Genomic DNA, 22966 nt, shown 5'->3' with positions numbered 1-22966 from the left:
TCGTTGTTGTGTTCAGTATAAAGAGGATGTTGTCCATTAAATTCACAGTATCTACTTTAAGACCAGAAATTTCTGTCAAGTGTAAGTATCAGGAATAGTGAATAGTATTTATCCTGCAGCTTTTGTTTGTTTGATCTTCGGGGCATTGAATTGACCAGGTTTCTCTTTTAATGATGTCTGCTAGAAAATGTAGACTTACATTTGTGACTTGCTGGAAGGAAGTATATAGGTTCTATTTTATGCCCCACATTTGCTTTATTCCTTTCTTTCTCTTTTTCTTTAGCTAGTTTCAGTGCATTTTTTTCTGTTGTGTTTGTGCTTGTAAATAAATGGGAATCCTGCCTCAGGATGGAATAGGAAAGAAGGAAAGAACGAAAGAGAGAGTCTACTGTATGCAAAATACCATAATACAGAGATGAGTGGAAAAGGAATTCGCCTGCAGTTAACTTACAGTCTAGTATTCATAGAAAGCAATTCATAGAAAAACTATAATATAAAGGAGAAACAATATTTTTTCTAGCAAATAATATGCCATGATAAGATGAATGAAGTTATAATAAGAATGGTCAGAGTAATGCAATGCATTATTAATACACTAAAAACATCCATTTAATGGTTCTCTTGCCAAAGTTAAGATATACAAATCTCCTACCTCTATGATAGAAAAACTTGAGCTACATTAAGCACAGTGTCTATATATGACATAAAATTGATATCAGTTTTGTAACAATATGAATATTTTATCCATTTCCATCGATCTATATAGCTTAAAGTTCTATTTGTGGTTTTAACTTGTAGTTATTTATCACAGTGCTTATTATTTTTATATTAACAAATACTTTGCACAATCTGTGTATATGTGCTAGACTTTCTCCCGTAGCTAATATCATTGTATTTACGTTGCATATATAAGACCCAAATATTTCAAAAGCTGTAGTTACAGATTTTAAATTGAGCTTTCAAGAGTAATTATTTTGTTTTGTCATTATTAAAACTAAGAAACTAAAAAGGACCCTAAAAAAGATATATGCCTCTGAAATCAGAGCAAGCAACATTTATTCTTATAGATTTCAGTCTTTCCTGTTAGCCTGTTCCAGTATTTTATAAATAAGGATTTAACACAGGCGATCAGGTTGCAGGGTGCCCTTGAACTGCCTGAAATCATACATTTCATGCATGGGTTGTGAGAGTACCTGGAGAAGGGCATTTTCCTGAGGAAACATTTCATGGCTTTCCTCACCTTCTAGAAAATGGAGGAGCCACTCCACAAAACAAATACCTGGGATGCTCCACAAAATAAGACATCTTTGAACTTAACAAATTTCATAACTGGTATTTGTTTTGGGCAAGTAAGATCACCGGGTATATGTGGCTGCAGAGATTGAGGAAGGTCTTGCTTGGTATTTAAAGGTGGTGATGAATGTTATCTTTACACAATAATGCATAGAGGTGGTGTTCCCTACACCGATCACCAAAGGAAACCAGATTGTATTTAACAATTGAATTGAAAGTGATCACTTTGGCTTTTTTGCCTCCACAAAGCAAAATGGTTATGTCATTATGCATTTCCATACTATAGGGACAGAACATTGTTTAGCTATTCTGAAGCTTAAAATCTGACGTGTGTAGACAGGAAACAGCACACTGCTATCCAGCCTCTCAAACAAATGTCATTTTTATAAGAATTTTGAGCTAATGGTTAGAATCTGACAGAAGGAATATAAAACTTGGTTCTATTCAACCACCTCTCTGCATTATATTTGAGTGTAACCCTGGATTTATTATTTCTGTCAGCTTTCTAATTTTTGTTTTTGGGTAGTAGACTGAGGATAGGTAGAGAATGACAGTTGAAGTTAGCGACGTGAGACTGGGGCCTTTGCCTCCTGGTTTTAGAAGCAGAATTCTTTCTAGTGACCCACCTGCTTTCTGCACTTCCACAGTCTTTAAGCATTTCCAACCAGCCAAATTTTTCTATTATCAAAAATCAGTTAACTGCATGATTTACTCAGGCTGATCTCACTAGTTTAAATCTCCCAGTAAAATGTATCCCTAAGAGGAATGAGTTGTTAAATTAGCTGAAATTGCACTTTTGAGAAACTGAAACAGGTGTGATTTGAATGCACATTTTACTTAGGTTTTAATGCCTGATAGAAAAAGAAACTTGAAAAGCTAAAGAGAGTGTCTTCTCTTTGTAAATTTCCTTAACTTGCCGGACAGTTTTAGATATGTGGGCGTAATGGTCTGATTGTTTTGATGCAGCGATTTAAATAAAAGCCTCGACCTGTTGGACAATGGCCGCTGTCTGTTGATCCAGACATAAGCAGCCAGTTCACCCTTAAACTGCAAGACAACCATGTGCTCTAAATACACTGAACAGTAGTCAAAAACCACAACTGCATGATAGCCTGAGAAATCTGATAAACACTACTTAAACATTCAAATAACTGAATTACATGCAGTATTTTTAACCCAGCTTATTTTATTTTCTGCATTCATCAAAATATTTTAGGTCCAAATAAATTGTGTCCACTCAAAATTTTACAAACTAATGAGTGCTTATTTATAAATAATATTGGATCTTTGTGTTCTAACCTTATAGAGCTTTAAGACATATTACTAAGTTAAGGCACAAGAACAAAATGGTGTATATTGCCAGATATCTCCGTCAATATGATAGTTGGTACTCCTAATGCATGTTTCATATGCTCTTGCTTATGGTGAAGTTCTTAACGATTTCGACTTCATCTTTGTGGATGTCTTCTAGTATTTATTTTTAATAACCGTGTTTTATTAGATTTTATATGAACACATTCAGAAAATACTGGATGTTTTTTAGTTTTGAAAAAAATATTTTTAACTCGTTAGCAAGTATTTTCTCTACATGTTCAATGTCACTCATTGTCTAGACCAGTGATTCTCAAAGTATGGTCTACAAGACCCTTTGAGGGGTGAGGGGCAGATTCTGTAAGATAAAACTCTTTTCAAAGAATACTAAGATACTGGTCTTTTTCACTGAGTTGACATTTGCACTCAGTGCAAAAGCACTGGTGAGTAAAACTGCTGTTGACCTAGTATGAGTGAGGTAATGGCACAGACAGTACTAAAGCTCATTGTATTCCTCACTGCCGGGCACTTGCATGGCCAACTTTAATTAAGAATTTACTTGGTGATGTAGTAAATATTAATTGTATTAAATCTCAACACTTGAGTACATGTCTTTTTAATATTCTTTGTGATGAAATGTGAAGTACATGTAAAACACTTCTGAACACTAAGGTAGGCTGTCTCCGGGAAAAGCACTTGTGTGATTTTGAATTGAACTAGCCACTTTTTAATGGAACATCATTTTTGCTTAAAAGAACAATTGACAGGCAAATTGTGGTTATTCAGATTCAACTATTTGGCACAGATTTTCTTGAAAATAAACAAAATGAACCTGTCACTTCAAAGAAAATGTGATAGTATTTGTTGCCTCTAAAAAATTTGAGCTTTCAAGTGAAAATTAGAATTTTGGAAAGCTTATATATGCCATTGTGAGCTTGACAGCTTCCCAAGACTTAAAGAGCTCTCTAATGAGAAAGATGGTGATATTAATAAATGTGATTTTTTGATATTGCATAGTGAACATATCAATATTTGGAAGATCTGCGTAACTCAATGAACTAATATTTTCAAAATGACCAATGCATAATGTTACTACCAATGTTAATTTAACAAGGTGTGAAATTTCATTGATTTGGTTTTAGAGTCCAAATTGCAAATAATATTTTAAGAAATGACCACCTGCTGAGTTTTGGTGTAGTATCAAAGAAAAATATCCACAATTATCTAGAAAGTGTATAAAAATATCTCTCCCATTTCCAGCTATGTAACTATGTGAGGCTAGATTTTTATCATTACTATAACCAAAACAACATTTGGCAATATGCTTAATGTGGAAGCAGATATCAGAATCCATATCGTTTTTATTAAGCCAGATATTAAAAAGATTTTTAAAAATATAAAACAGTGCCACTGTTGTTATCAATTTTTTGTCATGGAAAATAGTCATTTTTCATAAAAATATGTTATTTATTATTGCTATTTTTAATGAATTACTATATATTTTCTAATTTCTCAGTTTTTATTTCCAAAATGGTAAATATCAATACATATAACCTACATAATCAAAAGTCTCTTATGTCCCTTAGTAATTTTTAAGAGTGAAAATAGAAACTGAGAACAAAAAATTTTGAGGATGATTGATCTAGACAAAATTCGCTCATGTAGGAAACTCAGTTTAGATCACAGATCTTTCTGTAAACTGATGCAGGCAGGGTTTTGATGGTGTGTAGCAAAAATCAACCACGTATTCAGTTGCGGTTATACAAGAACATGTTCTGATATTTGATTACTTCCTTATTATTTCTGAGAGATATTCACACTTGACTCTCCACACATGCAATTGTTTTCATGCTGTTATAAGGTTGGGAAAATCATTGCTGCGTAGGAACACACTTTTTTTTTTTTTAAAGATTTTATTTATTCATTTTTTCCCCCCAAAGCCCCAGCAGATTGTTGTGTGTCATAGCTGCACATCCTTCTAGTTGCTGCATGTGGGACGCCGCCTGAGCATTGCCGGAGAAGCGGTGCGTCAGTGCGCGCCCGGGGTCTGAACCCGGACTGCCAGCAGCGGAGCGTGCGCACTTAACCGCTAAGCCACGGGGCCGGCCCCCGGAACACACTTTTAAACTAAACAAGACTTAACTAACACTTAGTGAAACAAAATTCTGGCACCAAAGAAATATTTTATTTGTTTAGTACTTTTTAATTTCAGTGGTTGGTTTTGGCTACCAAACTTCCACGACTAGTCAGTTTTATTATTTTCATTTCAAATGCAAATTATTTTATTATAGAATAGCTATAGCAAATGCAGAAAGTCAAAATTCTTGAAAAAGCACTGAATAACAGAATTGATTTACAGCATGTGAAGTCTGACCATCCAAAGCAATTGACTCTTTTCTCCTTTTTATCAAGTACTTAACTTTTTAGTGATAGCTGATAAGCAAGTATATAGATCATAATGTAATAAGAAACAATAAATGCTGATTCCATCTTATATACTAGAGTTCTCTATTTTCTATGTTACAGTTATCATTATTGCTTTAGAAATACCACAAAGCATATATTGAAATGAAACCAGTATTCTAGGATGTGAGACGATGTGTATGGATCACAAGTATTCTGCTTTAGTGATTGTGTACCGGCAAAATATATTTTTATATATATTTTTTAACTCTTGACTTCTGGAAGTTTAACATTGATAAGATTTTATTAAAAATTATGTTGAGAATATTATTTGAACTAGATTTATAGTTCAGATCAATCGATAGTTATTACAAATCAGGTTTGGCAAATTCTTATTTATAGTAAATCTCTAGAAAATCTGAAGGTAACTGTGAATGAAAATCTTAGGATAATTCAAAACCTCTGTTTTTTGTAAGATCAGGAGATAATTCCTGCAAACTCTTGCCCATAGGAATATTTGAAGACAATTCAAGTGCAGCTCAATGAGAACCCAGTGTTCAAGTATATCATATGAGTAGGAAAGCTGGTAGTAAGGGAGAGGTCAGAAGCCTTGTCAAAAAGTTGGAAAAATATAGGACAGGGAATAGACTTTTAATTTATTGTGTAGAGTTAAATTCTAATAAAATGTAGAGCTAAATCCTAAATCCTAATTTATTGTGTAGAGCTGAATCCACCAATATTCTCTACTCCTCCACACATGTAGTTTTCATTAGTCCCAGGGCCAATGCGGTAGCTTAAGTATGAAGTGGAAGTTGGGCCCGGGAAATGAGTAAAATGCTTTGTATACTTTTAATAAATAGGCTTTTCATGTTCTAAGGGCTTTCCTTAGTAGAACTTTGCTTGGCCAGGGTCTATAGTTGTTGTTCCCTTACCTCCACTATTCCTTTTTCCTGGAATTTCATTCTTCTTTCTATTTCGTAGTCTCTTAAACCTCTCAGTAGCTTGTGGGTGAACGATTGCTCTTCTAGATCATATATCTGATCAGGGCTAGAAAAGTTGATACATTTTTTTGTTTTAGAATTGCTTTTTGGGGGAGTTTTTACATATGTAGGAAATAAAAGTTTTTCCCAAGTTACATATTTTGGAAGCATTGTGACTATTCTGTTTCCTTTTGGACATGTGGCAATCTAGAAAAAGTAGAATTATTCAGAGTGATTTTGTGGAAGGTGTGATAAAGAATCAAGTGAATGGGAATTTAGAAAGCATCAGATATGTGGAGAGAAACTATTACGGTTACTTAGAGAACCCTGGGAAATGTCATCCAAGTCCCTAAAACCCAGAATAGTAGCTGAAGACGCAAGCTCCTTGTAAAATAGAAACACTTGATTCAAGATGCTTCTATAACTGGAACCAGATCCAAGCAAGGTACTAAATAAAGATTTTGTTCTGTGAGCAAATGATGCTGACTTTCAACTAGGGAATGAATCCCATGTCCAGAATCAAAGCATCTTGCTTTCTTGATGGATAAGGAGATAAGAGAGAGAACCTCGTTATTGACCTGAGTCGCATGATTAAAAGGGACCATCACAAAGGTTCTTTTGAGAGAGAGGCAGAGAGAGAATTGACAACAGAAGGAAAAAGGCGATGTGACAACAGAAGCAGAGGGAGAAAAGGTGATGTGAGGCTGGGTCATGAGCCAAGGAATGCAGGTGGCCTCTAAAAGCTGGAAATGGCAAGGAAAGGAATTCTTTCCCAGAGCCTCCAGAAGGAACCAGTTCTGCTGACTTCTTGATTTTAGCCCAATAAGACTTATTTCTGACTTCTGAAGATAACTATAAGAGAATAAATTTTCATTGTTTTAAGCCACTAAATTTGCATTAGGCAGTGCTGAAGATTTTACACTTTTTCTCCTAGTAATTTTCTAAACAGAGGAATTAGATGACAAAATCTTCCATAACAGAAATGCACACCCCTAGCAAATTATTTATTATTACAATCAATTTCTATACTTTTGGCCTTTATTACACAGGCCACAGAGTGCTTGTGGCCCACAAATGTATAACTGGGACCCATCATAAATCAGTCATCTAGCCTCTGTTATTTCATGTTGCAGAATCTATTGTTTATTCAGAAGAACTTTGTACTTATGAAAAGATGAGTGCTTCTATAATGCATACTGATTATTGAAAATTATCTTATGACAATTAGCTGTCCTCATCCAGTTACAAAAATGGGAATACTGCCAGGTTGTCAGTCCATACACCTACTGCATTCAAATAATGCACTTTCAGTAACTAAATTACCTTTTAAATTGGAGGTAAGCCTGGGGCTTCCAAAAATACAAGTTTTATTTTAGAACTTTTGTTCCAATTTCTTTTTCCCCAGTTTTATAGAGATATAATTGACTTACAACATAATAATTTAATATATGTGTATATTGTGAAATAATTACCATAAGTTTAGTTAACATCCATCACCTCACATAGTTACAAAATTCTTTTGTCCTTGTGATGAGAACTTTTAAGATTTACTCTCTTAGCAGCTTTCAAGTACACGATACAGTATGGTTAACTATAGTCATTTCCAATTTCTTGTCTTTATTCTGACAATAACTGGGAAAAAATTCTTGTGCAGACACTTTCATGTAGAGAAAACTTACTAGTCTTAGAGTAAGATAAATAGCATTCAAGTTCTTGTTCCTTTCACTAAATACTTGACCTTTAAAAAATCATTGTTTGGGGGCCGGCCCCGTGGCTTAGCGGTTAAGTGCGCGCGCTCCGCTGTTGGCGGCCCGGGTTCGGATCCCGGGCGAGCACCGACGCACCGCTTCTCCGGCCATGCTGGGGCCGCGTCCCACATACGGCAACTAGAAGGATGTGCAACTACGACATACAACTGTCTACTGGGGCTTTGGGGGAAAAATAAATAAATAAAATCTTAAAAAAAAAAAAAATCATTGTCTTTTCAATAAAAAATTTGGACTAGATGATTTTGACAGGCCCTTCAAATCCTACATTGTGTAATTCAATGAGATGGCTTTATACTAGTGATGTTTAATTTATGGGAATAATAATATTTGGCACTAAAATATCATTAGGCCTAATATTTTCCTTTTCTTAAATTGTAATGCTTACAGTTTATGAATCTATTAGCCCTTTTTTAAATCCCTAAATTAAAACTCATTTTAAACTGCTATTTTAGAATACATGAAGCTTAAATTTCAATTGTCTTAGGTCATTTTATGGAAATAAAGTACGAAATATCAAATTCACAATTAACAACCAGTTTTGTACTACTGTAGATTGAAGGCAGACATTTGCTAAGGAAATTCTGAGGCTACCACCATTTTCATAGTTTTCTTAGTGAAGTAGGAAAACATACCAATGATATTACTGAGAACCTTGGCAAATCAGACTGCATCATAGAAATATAGTCACCCACTTTGGGAAATGTACACAAATGATATTAGAAAAGTGTTGAGATCTGTGATAAGAAAGCAATTTAAACAGCTGTTGGATTACAGAAAATGCATCTGCTTGTTTGACATACGTTTAGGAAAGGGAAGTAGATAAAAGCAGCACTATTATCAAGAAGCAAATACATCTAGTGTTTACAAAAGCTTCTCCAGAATCATTTCAGTTAATCTAAGAACAAACCCTCAGATAAGTGAGCATTTCAAATCCGGTGTAAAAAATGTTACACCTATGTTTTATAAAGCTGTAAGAGGCTCAGAATTACTTACTTCAAGAAGTAGCAATTTCTGTTAGCAAGATGCATGAAAAGTGTTAGCCTCATGGGAATCCATTTGTGACAACAGAGCAGAAAGCAGCCCCTGCTCTGATAATAAAAAAAGTGACAGATCATATAGAAGTAATCAATCTGAAAGGTATAGAATATGTAAAACATGAAATGCCTAAAAAGCCATAAGTGAGATCTTAAAATCAATATAGGATGCTGCTGAAAGTCAGAGTAATGACTCAAGGATAGGAGTATCCTGGTCCCGGAAAGATTTTATAAAATAACTACATATGGGTATTTAAAAAAGAAAACATAATTGTTAGATTTTTTTTATAAAAAGAAAAGGAATTATGCTGATATTTTGTAATACTGAAAGTAATTTAAAAGACACTGAATATTTTCTAGCATTTTACTCTGTATTTAAGATGATCCTGAACTATTTTGGTGAGAACAAAACTGTATTAGTCCATTAAAAAGCAGGGCTGCAGAAAGCATGGAACCTAATAACTGCTTAGGCCTGGAGAGATTTAATTGGTTTTATTAGTACTTCACTTAAAATATTTCTTGATGCAGGGAATGTAATTGCTTGCGGCTAAGAAACTAAGTAGTAAATCACATTTGTCAATGTGTTTGGCTGGAACGTCAAAGGTGGAAGTATTTCTTGGTTTAAATTGGAAGATCAACCACAGAAATTTAAAATGTGTCTGAGAGGAAAGACAGAATGCTGCATCCTAGTGCTCTTTGGAAAATCTTTTTTAATAAAGAAAGGAGCATTTCTAGACATGTTTAAAGCCAAAGAATGGTACCTGGCCATGATATTGATTCATCAAACCAGGCTTTTTTTTTTTTTTTAATTCTATGTAGACTGCTATGAATTCAATATGTGTTGGATAGGGAGTTTTAACCTATCTTCCTCATTTCTAGGATAAATATAGGGATAAGATGTTTACATTTTTTCGTGGCATTAGATTGTATGCACTAAGGCTAGATACTTTTGTTGCCAACTTTGTACCGGGTATTATAGTAGGAGCAGGGAATCTGGGAGATCTTGCTAGCTTTTTCTTGTCTCTGGTACTTCTTTTAGAAAGCAAGATCACAAACTCCTATAGCAGAGACCTTCTCCATCCCTGCTCACAACTCTGGCTCCTGCCATAATCTGTCATCTCTAATTACACCACCGTAAACAATTCACTACTTTGGGGGTTTTTGTGGGACAGAGAGAGGAAGAGGGGGCAAAAATGATAAAGAAATGGGGAAATAAGAGGTCTTGTTAAAAAAAAAAGAGAGCGAGAGAGAATTGGCTTTAGGGATGCTTGGAACAGCCCAGAAATGGTGAAGCAGAATTAAAATCACAAACAAGATAGTCAGTACTACTTCTTTGCTTTTACATGCCCAGTAATTTTGCCATCTGAGAGATTTTTTTCCCCTTTATGGGTGATATGTCTACATATATTACAGATTATTTAAAAGAAAAAGGTTTCTAGGTGACCAGACATCACCAATATTTCCAGATGCTCTGTGTCTCCAGTGATAACCATAGCCACTTGCTTCTTTTACTACAGATTTCTCTTGAAATATTGTGACCATTTTTAAGTAAAACTTCCCCATTTTACATAGAAATAGTCCCTGATAAAATGCATTTTAAATGCCTCATTGTGTGTACAACTAAGCATAGATCATCAACTGTTCCAATCAGTTAGCCGCCATGGAATCCCCCCCGTGCTTGGGAAACTTTATGTCTCTGCATCCTTTCCACGTCTGGGTCTGCTAGTCTCTGCTCCTGTCCTCCATGCGAACACCAGCTCTGTCCACAGGCTCCATCTCTTCATTTTTAATCCACAATACAGATTATCCTCTTGTCAGACTCTCATAAAAGAAGTCAACCATCAAGTATCTCCCACGAAGTGTTTGACAAAAACTTGTTTGAGATATCTAATATTTTGAGAAAATCAGTTTAAAGAACACTAGGTATTTGTTACTGTGGTTTTCTTAATTTTTTTTTCATTTTAAATTAGACCACCAGAAAGCAGTGCACTTGGAATTCCCTAGATTACTGTCTGTTTTCAATTCGATTGATTTCTACTTTTATTATTTCCTTTCTTCTACTTACTTTGGGTTAACTTTCTCTTCGTTATTCTAACTTCTTAAAGTGAAAACTTAGATCATTGATTTTAAACCTTTCTCTTTTTTCCTAATACAAGCATTTAATGCTATAAAGTATTATCTAAGCATAGGTTTAGGTAACATCACACAAATTTTGATATTTTATATTTTTATTTTGACCTAAATATTTTCAAAGTTCTCATGTGATTTCTTTTTTGACCCATGGGATATTTAGAAGTGTATTGTTTAATTCACAAATATTTGAGGATTTTCTAAATATCTTAGTGCCATTGGTTTGTAATTAAATCTAAGATGGTGAGAGAATATATTCTGTACAAATTTATTTTTTTAATTTACTGAAACTTACATTATGCTATAGCACATTGTCTATTTTGGTGGAAGTTTCTTATGCATTTGAAAAGAATGTATATTTTGCAGTTGTTAGAAGTAGTATTCTATAAATCTCAATGCTGTTATTCAAAACTTCCATAAATAGTGATTTTTCTTTTGGTCTGGTTATTCTATCAATTACTCAATAAGCCTCCAAGTGTGACTGTAGATTTTTCTAGTTCTCCCTTTTAGTGTAGTCAGCTTTTGCATCATGTATTTTGAAGCTCTAATATAGATTTATACACATTTATGATGGTTATATCTTCCTAATCAGTTGATCCTTTTATCTTTATGAAATGTCCTTTATCATTAACTCCTTATCTTAAAGTGTGCTTTGTCTGATGTTAATATAGCCATACTGCTTTCTTTACGCTTATATCTGTGTGGTATATTTAATTCTATTATTTTACTTTGTCTCTCTGTATCTTTATATTTAAAGTTTATCTCATGTAGGCAGTGTGTAGTTGAATCTAACAAACTCTACTTATTTTTTTTTTTTTTATTTTTGGTGAGGAAGATTCACCCTGAGCTAACATCTGTTGCCAGTCTTCCTCTCTTTTAGCTTGAGGAAGATTAGCCTTGAGCTAACATCTGTGCCAGTCTTCCTCCATTTTGTATGTGGGTCAGCACCACAGCGTGGCTGACAAGTGGTGTAGGTCTGCGCCTGAGATCCAAACCTGCAAACCTGGGCCACCGAAGCAGAGCTCATCTAACTTAACCACTATGCCATGGGGCTGGCCTCCAAACTCTTTTTAATTGGGGTATTTACTTTATTTGCATTATTCATATTTCTGTATTTTTATTGTTCCCCTCTACTGAAATTTTCCATTTTTTTCACTCATTATTTTCATCTTTTCTTTAATTTCTTGAATATATCTGTAATGGCTGTTTTAAAGTCCTTCTCTGAAATTTCATCTTCCAGATCTATTTCTATTAGCTAACTTTTATCTTCTCTATGAGCCACAATTTTTTTGTTGTTTGTTGGAGTTTGTACAGACTCTGGATACTCTTATCTTTCTTTAAAGAGTTAATTTTTGTTCTGTATGACTGCAGGATATCCTCCAAGGAAGAGCTTTGTCAACAAAGATCTTTCTCCATCTCCACCAGTTTCTGCCCACTTTTGGTCCCTCTCCTGTGCCTTCAAATACTTGGTTTTCATATCGTGTCCACAGATTATAATTGCTGTCTACAGGAAGCTACTCTGCTGTTACTCAGAAACAGAACTCGTTCCCATTATATTTTCAGATTTTTCCATGAAGTGGTACTTAAGACACAAGATTTTTAAGATGATTATTTATAAGTTGAATATTAAATTAAATATTACATATTTTCTCATTATCTATGGTGATTATGAAATCATTGCAAATCATTTGGAAAGTATAGGCAAATAAAAGAAAACAATAAAATCATCTTTCCATCTAATGTTTTATGTACACACCCCACACACATATATTATTTACAAATTATGTACAATACTAGATATATTATTCTCAGTTTTGCTCTGTTACAGTTAAACTCACCTATCCTTACATCATTAGTCTTCAAAGTATGATTTTTAAATTCTGTAACATTTAATATATAAATATATGATATTTCCTCTTTTCTTGTTCTTGGATTTTTATGTGACTTTTAAATTGTTTTCTTCTTACAAAAATACTGTGATAAAAATTTTTTGTAAATATTTGTTTTGCTTATATTTATTTCTTTATTATTACTAGCTATGGGAACTACAGGTTCAAAATATTTAAATCTTTAGGTTTATTGATAAACATTTGGCCAGAATTTTTTGAAGAAATAAGTATAGATATAATATATAAGATTCACAGACATAAGATGTAAGAGAGATAGACAGAAGTTTAGTAAGAGATTTTTTCCTTGGTATATATTTCTTTCATTCTTAACTTATTTTAAATTTAATTTTCTTTTTCTAAACTAATATATTTACATAAATCAGAAATATAAATTGTACTCTAAGAGCAAGGGTCTCCTGCCCCACTCTTCCGTATCCTTCATTGCCCCTCCCTAGTGGCAGCTACTGTAAAATATTTTTTGGTATTTACCATCATATTTCTAAACAACAGCCTCTGCTGTACTTTCTTGTTTTCATTTCTGTGTTAAATAAACTACTACGTGTATGTAATTATTGCTCACAACTTCTTCAAAGTATGTAGCATGAAAACTTTCCCTTTCTTGTATAACTTTCTCTTTTCCTTGGAGTTAATAATTGCCTCTTTGTATGTTTTTTGCCTAGTTTTTTATACACCTAAAACAAATTTAAATCTGTGACTTTTTTCCCTTGATGATGCCTTCCTGCAACTTCTTTCCTCTCCCAGTCAGCCTTATTGCCCCTTGTTTTTGCCGCTTAGCTATTGTACTATGTCTGCCTTTCAAAGTCATCCTGGGAATTCTGTTTGCCACTTCTTTGTGTTAGATCCACTGCTTCCTGGAACCAGTTATATTTGCTTCTTTTTTTGTTTGGAGGTGTACATTTTCTAGAGGCTTCCTGAGAAAATATAAGGGTGTGTCTGTTAACTTTTGCTGTGTAACAATCCACCCCAAAACTTAGTGGCTTAAAACAACAATTGTTTGTTAGTTCAATTCTGTGGACTCACCTATTTGCTAGCTTGGCTGGGGCTGGAGAGTCTAGGATGGCCCAACTCCCATATTTGGGACCTCAACTGGAATGGCTGAAATGGCGGGGCCTCACTCCCTTCACATGGTCTCTCATCCTTGGAGGCTGGCCTCCACTTCTCCCTGGTGATCTCTGGGTTTGCAGTGGCATGAGAAGCCAAGCCAGTGCACAACCACTTTTTGAGCCTCTGTTTGTGTCGTGTTTGCTAATATCTCGTTATTCAAAGCAAGTCACTTGGCCAAACCTAGATTCAAGGGGTGAAGAAAGAGACACCATATCTTGATTGAAAAAAACTGCAAAATATTGGGGCCATTTTTTTTTAAAGCCATTCGCCTTGCATTTTTGAAAATGATGTTAGTTTATCCTCCATCTCAATTGATAATTCCCTGGGTATGGTGTTCTAGGTTAGCAAGCATTTCCTCTTCCAATTTTAAGCCACTATTTTCTGGCTTCTATTGTCTTCTGGCCACTAAGAATCTGATGCCATTCCAGTTATTGATCCTTTGTAAATATTTATTACTTCTTTCCTTTCCTCCTTCTCTCTGGAAGAGTTTAGGTTTTCTCTTTATCCCTAGTGTTGTGAAATTTCATAATCATCGCTTTGGGCATGGTTCTATTTTTATTAATTGTGACAAATACCAGGTGGATATTTTAAATCTTGAGATACATGCCCTTAGTTTAAAGAAATTTTCTTGTATTTTATAATTTCCTTTTTCCCTGCTTCCATCCCTTTTATTTTTTCTTTTGTTTTAGAAACGCATATTTTTCACCTTAGTAGTAATATTGCTATGAGATTAATTGTCATATTTATTGAGTGCTTATTTTGTGCCAAGCATGCTTCTAAGTGCCTGTACTAGCTCGTTTGACTAATTTCATCCTTATAACAACTACGTCAGCTGGGTATTCACTGTAGGACATTAAATGGGGCATTATTATTATTACTATTTATTGTTATTCCAATTTGACGGATATGGAGCTAGAAAACATGTTTTTGTTGGATGATAACTTTCCTGGATTGATTCTTTTCTATTTTCTACAACTTTTTGTTTTACTTTTTTTGGTAAGGAAGATTGGCCCTGAGCTAACATCTTTTGTCAATCTTCCTCTTTTTGCTTGAGGAAGATTGTTGCTGAACTAACATCTGTGCCAATCTTCCTCTATTTTGTATGTGGGATGCCACCACAACGTGGCTTGATGAGTGGTGCGCAGGAGCGCACCCAGGATCCGAACCCACAAGCCCCAGACCACCAAAGCGGAGCTTGCGAATGCAACCACTATGCCACTCGGCCCGCCTCATTGTTTTACTTTTTGAGTGATGCCTTCAACTTTGTCTGTCAATCCTTTTTTTTTTTTTGATTTAAAGAAATGTTCTCATTTAAATTTCTAAGAGAACTGTCTTTTTTTTCAAAACTGCTCTTGTCTTTCTGAGAATATTAACTATAAATTTGTTGGCTTCTTTTCTGTTTTCTGCAAAGTCTGTTATAGTTAGTGTTTTTCCCTGTTTGTTTTAGTTCTTTCTTTTGTGCTAGAAGTATTTCTCAAATATCTGGTAATCTACAGTTGTCTGTTGGTGAGAGGTACTAAAATAATCTTTGAAGGTTGTGGGTGTGGCTTGTTGACTTGCAGTCTTTAGTGTGCAGTTTTTAATATGGGCAAGCCATTTCATTGGGGGAATATTCAGATGTTAAGTATTCTCTCTTGGTTTGGTCAATGTCTTCAGATAATTCAGTCTCCTACATGTTTGTGGAGAGTAGGGAGAAGAGAGATCAGTATAATTGGAGACTAATGGGTGGGAGAGGGAAAGGAGATGGAGATCTCATTATACAGAATATACCCCTTTGTTATTTCTCTGTTTCCAGTGTGGCCCTTGATATGCCTGGTGTCTGTTGGCAATACCGAAGTCTCTGATAGCCTCTATAGACAACAAACTTCCAACATTGTGCTAGAAAGAAATAGCTTCTGATTGCATGGATGAGGAAAGAATTCTGGAGTCTTCAGAGCTTCTTTTGAAAACTTCCAACTAATATTCTTGTTCTTTATTTACACATGTCTCCTCACCTCATGAGGTATGTGGTACCTCGCACTTTAGAGCATTTCTGGAATTTGGGGTACAAACTGACTTTGTTCTTGTTAATTTTCTCACTGCTAAAGGTGCTTAACTTCCAACTTTCTAAGAACACTAAATCAGTTGATATTTAACCATTTGCTTTCTGTAATCCAATGTGTGTTGATATTTTTCATAGAGTATTGTTGTTATGTCCACTGCAGACCCAGATTACTCTCTTGGGCAGATTTTCTCCATGTGAAGATCCAGGTTGTTTCCATCTTAGGAATCCTCCATCTCAAAATGAGGTCTAGACAGTTACCTTAAGAGGAGAAAAGAGCAGAAGGATGGCACACTAGCTCTTAAATGTTTTAGCCTAGAAGTTATGCACATCATTTGCCATTTGCGAGAAGTAAGTATGTGGCTTCCAGCAAGGAGACTGAGAAATAGCATGTGTAGGGGTTGGGGAGAGGGGATCATGCATAGATATTCAGTGAGCAGCAATTGTCACAGTCACAGTTAATCCTTCTGGTTATAAAATTCCCCTTTGCTCCATTATTGTGACATGTCTGAAGGAAAACAAAGTCCCACCTAGTAACTGCATCAAGCTCAAAGTCCAAGGTTTCTAGATATTATGGCACAGCCTCTAAATTCAGACTGATTAAGAAAAAGACAAGATATCTGCATCTCCTCAGTCCCATGACACTCAATTTTTAATTGTGGAAATAGGATAGAATACAAGCAATAAATGCATTCCAGAAAGGGAAAGAAAGGGAGCCATCAACTAATCCCTGGCTCACAGCAATTCTGAAATCTTGAAATCTTGTTTGGCAGACATTGCAAGGACTCCCCAAGACTGGGGGTGGGAATTTGCTCCCAGATAAGGCCTGCTGTGCCCTCTGGGTAGAGTATCTTATTCATTGTTCTTCCTGGTTCTAGGAGTTTCCTCTGGTTTTCAGGATGTATTTTAGCTATGACTTAAGTGGATGGTGTAGAATATGCGCTCTTCAGGGCTGCATAGCCTTCTTAATTAAGGTCTTGCCTGTAGAAGGTTGGAGTCCAAAGACTGGTAAGGCTCACATATGACACACTTGGTGGATACATTTTTTCAGTGTGACTCTTCAAAGATCAATAGGCTTTCTCTCTCTATTGCTACTGGTCAGTTTGATTGCCAGGAATTACATCCATAGTTCGGATTGAGCCATTCTTAAATATTTCTTTCTTTGTTTTCACATCCCATGCCCCTCTAGATTTAAGGAGGGCTTATCTTGAGGCTATGACAGGATGAAAGTCTTATTCTTAGTTTCACTTTTTCCTTGAAACACTTTCATTGGTGATAGATTTTAAAAACAGGTGAGAAGGCCTTATCTTAATCTGATTTTTGCCCCAAGGCTAAATTTCAACAGATCTTTGCCTCTCAAGGGCTTTTTCAATTTTATCTCTTACTGTTTGGGAGTCTACAATTCCATGACTTTTCCCAAATTTCTGCTTTCAGACTGAGATACTCTTTACTAAATCATCTCTTTCTTGGAATACTTTGCCAAATGCAGCCATTAGCAACCAGCACACACTCCTAAGGTTCCATTTTCCAATGTTTAGAGCTCCCCTGGAGCTCATTGCTCACAGGATCAGCACTGCAAGTTATCAGAGGCAACAGCATTATCAAATATTGTGCCACTTACTGAATCATGATCTCTCCAGCCTCCACTAGACTTCTCATCAAGTGTCACATATTTTGCTTTAGTTTTAGTTTTTTGTTTTTGGGTTTTTTTTTTTTTTTTTTTAATAGCAGTCACCTAATTCTTAAATAAATTCTCAGTATTGTTCAGGGCAGATTAGGCTATCCTCCAGTAACAATTTCCAAATCTTAGTGGCTTACAATTACAAATGTTGATTTTTAATTCACACAAGTTCACTGAGTCTCTGTGACTCTCCAGGGTAGTTCACCTCCACAAAGTAACAAAGGGGCCCCGGTTCATTTCCATCTTCTGGCTCCACCATCTCAATTGAAGTCCTCTGTGGTCTCCCTGCAGTGGGAGAGAAAACTGGAGGGTCACATACTATCTGTGAAATGGCTTGGCCTCTATTCGTGTTCCTTCTATTCGTGGTCAGAACTAGACTCATGGTCCTTACAAATTGCAATAGGACTGAGAAATGTGGGGCAGCCCCTGGATATTTGGGAAACAATCAATATCTCCCACAAATGTTATTAAAATTCTATAAAAACTCCAGAGTGCTACGTCATCATTATGCCTTTTAATAGACTAAGTGAGATTTACAATATGTTATAAATAGTAAATCATACTTAAAATTGAAGAGGAAAAGGGTATTCTCAGCAAGAGCACTCCACTAATTAGGCACATGATGAGGAATTAGTCGAGATATTGTGTAATCCTGAGACTTCCTCGCCCAAGCCTAGAAAATAGTGATCTCAAACTCTTTTAAACATGCTTTTAAAAAACCAGGAAATTGAGAAAGAATGAGTAACGCCACTTTGGAGAGAAGAGAAGATTTATGAATGGAATTGTGAGAAATATTTTTTGATTGGTAGAAAAGAACCAGATGGCAGAGACTATGAAACTGGCTAATTCAAACTAATTCTTCAAACAATTGTTTCAAACCTTTTAAAAAATAATTCATAACAAGAATAGTTAGACATCTGGAAGTTAGGTTCAAGATTATCAGAGATTAAATTGCTAATCTTGTCCATCAGAATAAGGAGATTCTTTGAACATCTAGGCTAAAGAATATAGATTCAATGCTGTTCCAAGAGAAAACAATGAGAGGCAATAGTTTGGTATGTGGCTTTTGGTATCACACTGATTCCATTTAGATCCTGGGTTTAACTTCTACTGGTGATTTAACTTCCTTTCCTTTAAAAATAGTATTTAACTCAAGGGGTTGCTGTGAGTTTTATATGTAAAATAATACATGCACAGTGCCTGGCACCTAACATCTCAGTAAATTATTAATAGCCTTTGAAAGAAATTTAGTAGGAAATGATAAGAACATAGTGATCTTGGTCAGTACGTCAGCAGCCTATTCATGGCACTGATTATTCTAGGAGAAAGTACTCCTCCTTTGCTGGGTTCTTCATTTTTTTCCTTGAGTCTTTTCGTTACATTTCTTCAGGCATTACTTTTACTCTGTTGACTTTTCTGTTAGTTAGACATTTTAAAACCTGATATGATTTTAGGTTTGATTTTGTCCTAAATAACTCTGCAATTATTTTCCCCAGCCTTTTCAACATTAGAACTCTGACAATATAAGTAGAAGTAGAGCATAAGAAACTGAGATTACAGAGGGAATAAAGCATATAGTTTTGGGGCTTTAGCTACGGTCACTTAGTTATATCTTTTCGAACATAATGACAATGGGCTTGAAAAAGTAGAAAGTCACCTATTCATTAAATCAAATTGCTTCTACTAGCTTCATAGTATTATACTATCTTTCTTACTTGTTTTATAATTTGTAAATAGCTTAATATTAATTTAAGTGTGACCTATTAGAATGTCCCTGATTTCCAATACTAAAATATCATGCCATTTAAGGATAAATATTAGAAAGACCAGGCGTATAAAATAGGACAAGTTTAAGGAAAGCAAAATAAAATCACAAATGACATCTAGTGAAAAAACCTTGAAAGGGAGTTGTCTTTAATTAGTTCACAGTTGGAGATTGTTCATACTGCTTATTTTAGTTAAGTCTTTCATTTGGGGAGAAACAAGCTATTTAACTTTCAGGATGCTTGCGGGTAGTTGGGGAGCAACTTGAATCTCTTACCTTATTGAATATAACTCTGTCCTCAATATAGTGTAACGTTGGTAGAGAAAAAATTTTGTCTATAAAATACGGTAATCTACTGGAGTTTGTTACACATCAGCAACAACAACAAAAAAACAAAGGTAATTTAGCAAACTCTAAACTCACGGCATGCGTGATGTGTATGTCATTGATGTTTATTTTAGTCAATAAAATTACTTCAGACACATTCCTAAGTGGGCATCCTTCCTACTGGGCCTTAATACAAGATCTAGCTTATGCCTTTGGGGAAAGAAACCCCTGGTTAAAAATATGTGGTAGGTTTTTCTTTGTAAAGAATGTAAGGAATGAGAGAAATTCTGATAAATAGGTTAAATACTTTGGTTTTACAAAGTTTTATGAACAAATAACACTTTCACAGCAATATTTTTAAAGCTGCTACTTTGCCAAAGCCTGGTTTTATAATATGCTTATAACCATCACCTCTTCTCTAGTTCCTATAAGGTTTACCCACTTCAGGTTTCTCTACATAGTAATATTAGGGAGCACTATTTAACTAGGGAGTTCATTAAAACAATGGAATTTTACCAGAGTTGACTGGAGCATGTCTGAAGCTGCACTATGAGTGATAGCTCTATGTGTTTTTCATAATATTTATTTAGCCATAGTCTATTTATAATAAAATGTATAGATACAGCAGAGAATATTCAGTGGATACATTTTTAAACTTCCATTTCCTCCTGACTCAGGATGTGGTGAGAACACATAGCCAAGTATAACCATGAAAATAGCCTTTGGTTTTCATTTGTTTTCTTCTGTTTCTAGGTTTTGTGATGTTTTTGTATATGTGTTCAAGACAAAGCTTCTTTCATAGTCATCTTCACTGAAAGGATACTTTTTTTAGTTTTATGGTCTCAAACTGTGTATTTGTACTCATTCTCAAAATTCAGGTAAGACATATTATTGTGAAGATTGTTTTGCCCAATAATCACTGCACAATGCTAGCTGGCTGCTTTGCTTCTTAACTAGGAAAAGGGTTTCTATATCCCTATATGATTCTCTCAAGAACTCTGCTTTCCTTCTCCAGTCTCAATACTGTGTCCTTTTCTTTGTGCCACGTTTTCTGTAACTTGTGGAAGAATATAGTGATGTTTTAAAAGGGGGAATAATACTTCTTCATTAGGCAGTAAATATATTACACCTCTGTTCAAAACATGGATACCTTGATATTTCTTGTGTAAAGCCCTCTAACACTTTCAGCCAGCTCTGGGGAGAGAGGGAAAAGAAGGTATTCTATTTAGATCTTTTGCTTTCACTGTTTTGGGAGGGTTATATGTTTACAAAAATTAAAATAAATGGTTAAATATCTAATTTTTCCGTAGAAATGCTTACATTCTTCTAGCCCAATACCCAGTCTTGAAATATTTGCTTCAACTCTCCATCACCCACTTTTGTTATTCTGTCATCAAACTCTTCCTTCCTAATAAATCTTGAGTTTGCCCCTTCCTTTCTATTTCCCCACCACCAACGCTCAGGTTCTAATAACCAACCTCTTAGCTGGGCTTCTGAACTCTAAACTTTTGCTTTCTACCAGTCCTTTTCTACATAAAACCTCAGGTTACTCTTCCCTCTTCCTCATTTTATTCATGATATTCTTGTTCAAAATCTTGAAGTGCCCAATTATTATCCATAAAGAAATATCGACACCTTTGAATGCAACAGAGGGGCTTCCTGTGTTCTAGCACAGTTTCTCAACCTCACCACTATTGACGTTTGGACCGAATAATCCTTTGTTGTGGAGGGCTGTCCTGGGCATTGTAGGCCTCTGTCCATTAGGTACCAGTGACATCCCTCCCATTGTGACCACCAAAAATGTCTCTAGACGTTCACAAACATCCCCTGGGCAGGGGGCAGGGAGGGCAAAAGCATCCCAGCTGAGTTTTGCATCCGCTTAACTTTTTTGTTTTGGTTAAAATTGTGTTCAGCTGCAAGTAGCCAATTATCTGAATAACTATATTTTAAAGAAATAGAGGCTTATTTATTTGTTTGTTTGTTTGTTTATGTATTTATAAGAGTCTGTAGGTGAGCCGTTTCTGGGATTGGTACAATAGCTCAATAATATTAGGACTCCTGTCTCTGAGATTCTTTTGGCCTTTCCCTCATGATTATAGTACAGCTGGTACAAATTCAGATATCACATCCTCTCTCAGACAAAAAGAAGGGAGTTGGGGAAATAGGGAAGGGACATATTCATGATATTTGCATTTACATCTCATCGACTAGAATGATGTCTTATGATCTGCATTAGTTCCAAGGGAAACTGAGTCTGTAGTCCATCCAGGAAAAGGAGGAGAGCATTGGAAACAGATGTTGGAGGAGTCAACCTACAGAGTTTAACCTGCCCTAACTTTACATCCTCACCAGAAGAACTTTCCACAATGTGTTATTTTGAATACATAATTTTAGAAGCTAAAACCAAGTGCCGTAACTCTTAGGAGCTTAACCTAATGAATGTTTATTTCTTGCTCAAAATGTCCAACATGGATAACCTTGATTACTGAGCAACCTTATGTGTGATCTTTCAGAGACCCAGCCTCCTTTTAGCTTATGGCTTCACCAATCCCAAGGTCCTGGTTCCCCCGCCACCTCCCCTGCCTCTGACCTGCAGATGGAAGAAGAAAGGGAATGTAAAGGATTTTGCAGAAGGCATTTTGCACTAAGCCAGGGATGGACTTATACTATTTCCATTGACATCTTAATGGCCAGAACATAGCTAAAATGGTAATGTCTAACTGCAGGTAGCCAGTCTCTGTCACCTGCCTCACAGAAAATATTTTTTTGCATGTCTGCCCTTCTGTGAGCTTTCACACCTTTCCATCACTCGTGCCTTTCTCTTTTCCAGAATGCCCTGTCTTTGTTTTCTTGTCTCTGAAAATCCTAACTCTTCACTGTCTCCTAGTGAAGCCTTCCTGGACGATAACACCTCAAAGCAACTACTCCTTCCTTTGAAAACCCATGTAATGTAGTGATTGAAAGAGGAGCTTTGGGGTCAGACAGATCTGGGTTTGAATTACAATAATCACTAGTTTTGTAAACTTGCCAAATTATTTAACTTCTATGAATCTTAGATTTCTCATGTTTCAAATTTGGGCAATATTAAGGTATAAATTAAATGCAATAATGTTCTTAACATATAATAAATACTAAATAAAGATTATTTTTAGAAGTTTATCTTCTAGATTAGTTACTGCTCATGCTCCTCATTGGGTACCTCACTGTGTACCACAGTT

At 35.3% G+C, this 22966-nt stretch overlaps 1 protein-coding gene across 1 annotated transcript in view; it reads left to right on the top strand.

Moving 5' to 3' along the window:
- Positions 1-22396, top strand: part of LOC147915280 (coiled-coil domain-containing protein 178-like) — a 77452-nt gene extending 55056 nt beyond the window's left edge. The window contains exon 7 of the mRNA XM_087439405.1: positions 22262-22396. Within this exon, the coding sequence (XP_087295531.1) occupies positions 22262-22396 (135 nt within the window). The remainder of the gene's footprint in view (positions 1-22261) is intronic.
- Positions 22397-22966: the final 570 nt, after the last annotated feature.

This window comes from Ceratotherium simum, chromosome 14 (genome assembly GCF_057802395.1).
Source record: "Ceratotherium simum simum isolate JZ-2026a chromosome 14, ASM5780239v1, whole genome shotgun sequence".
NCBI lineage: Eukaryota > Metazoa > Chordata > Mammalia > Perissodactyla > Rhinocerotidae > Ceratotherium > Ceratotherium simum.
This window is presented reverse-complemented; position numbering and strand designations above follow the sequence as displayed.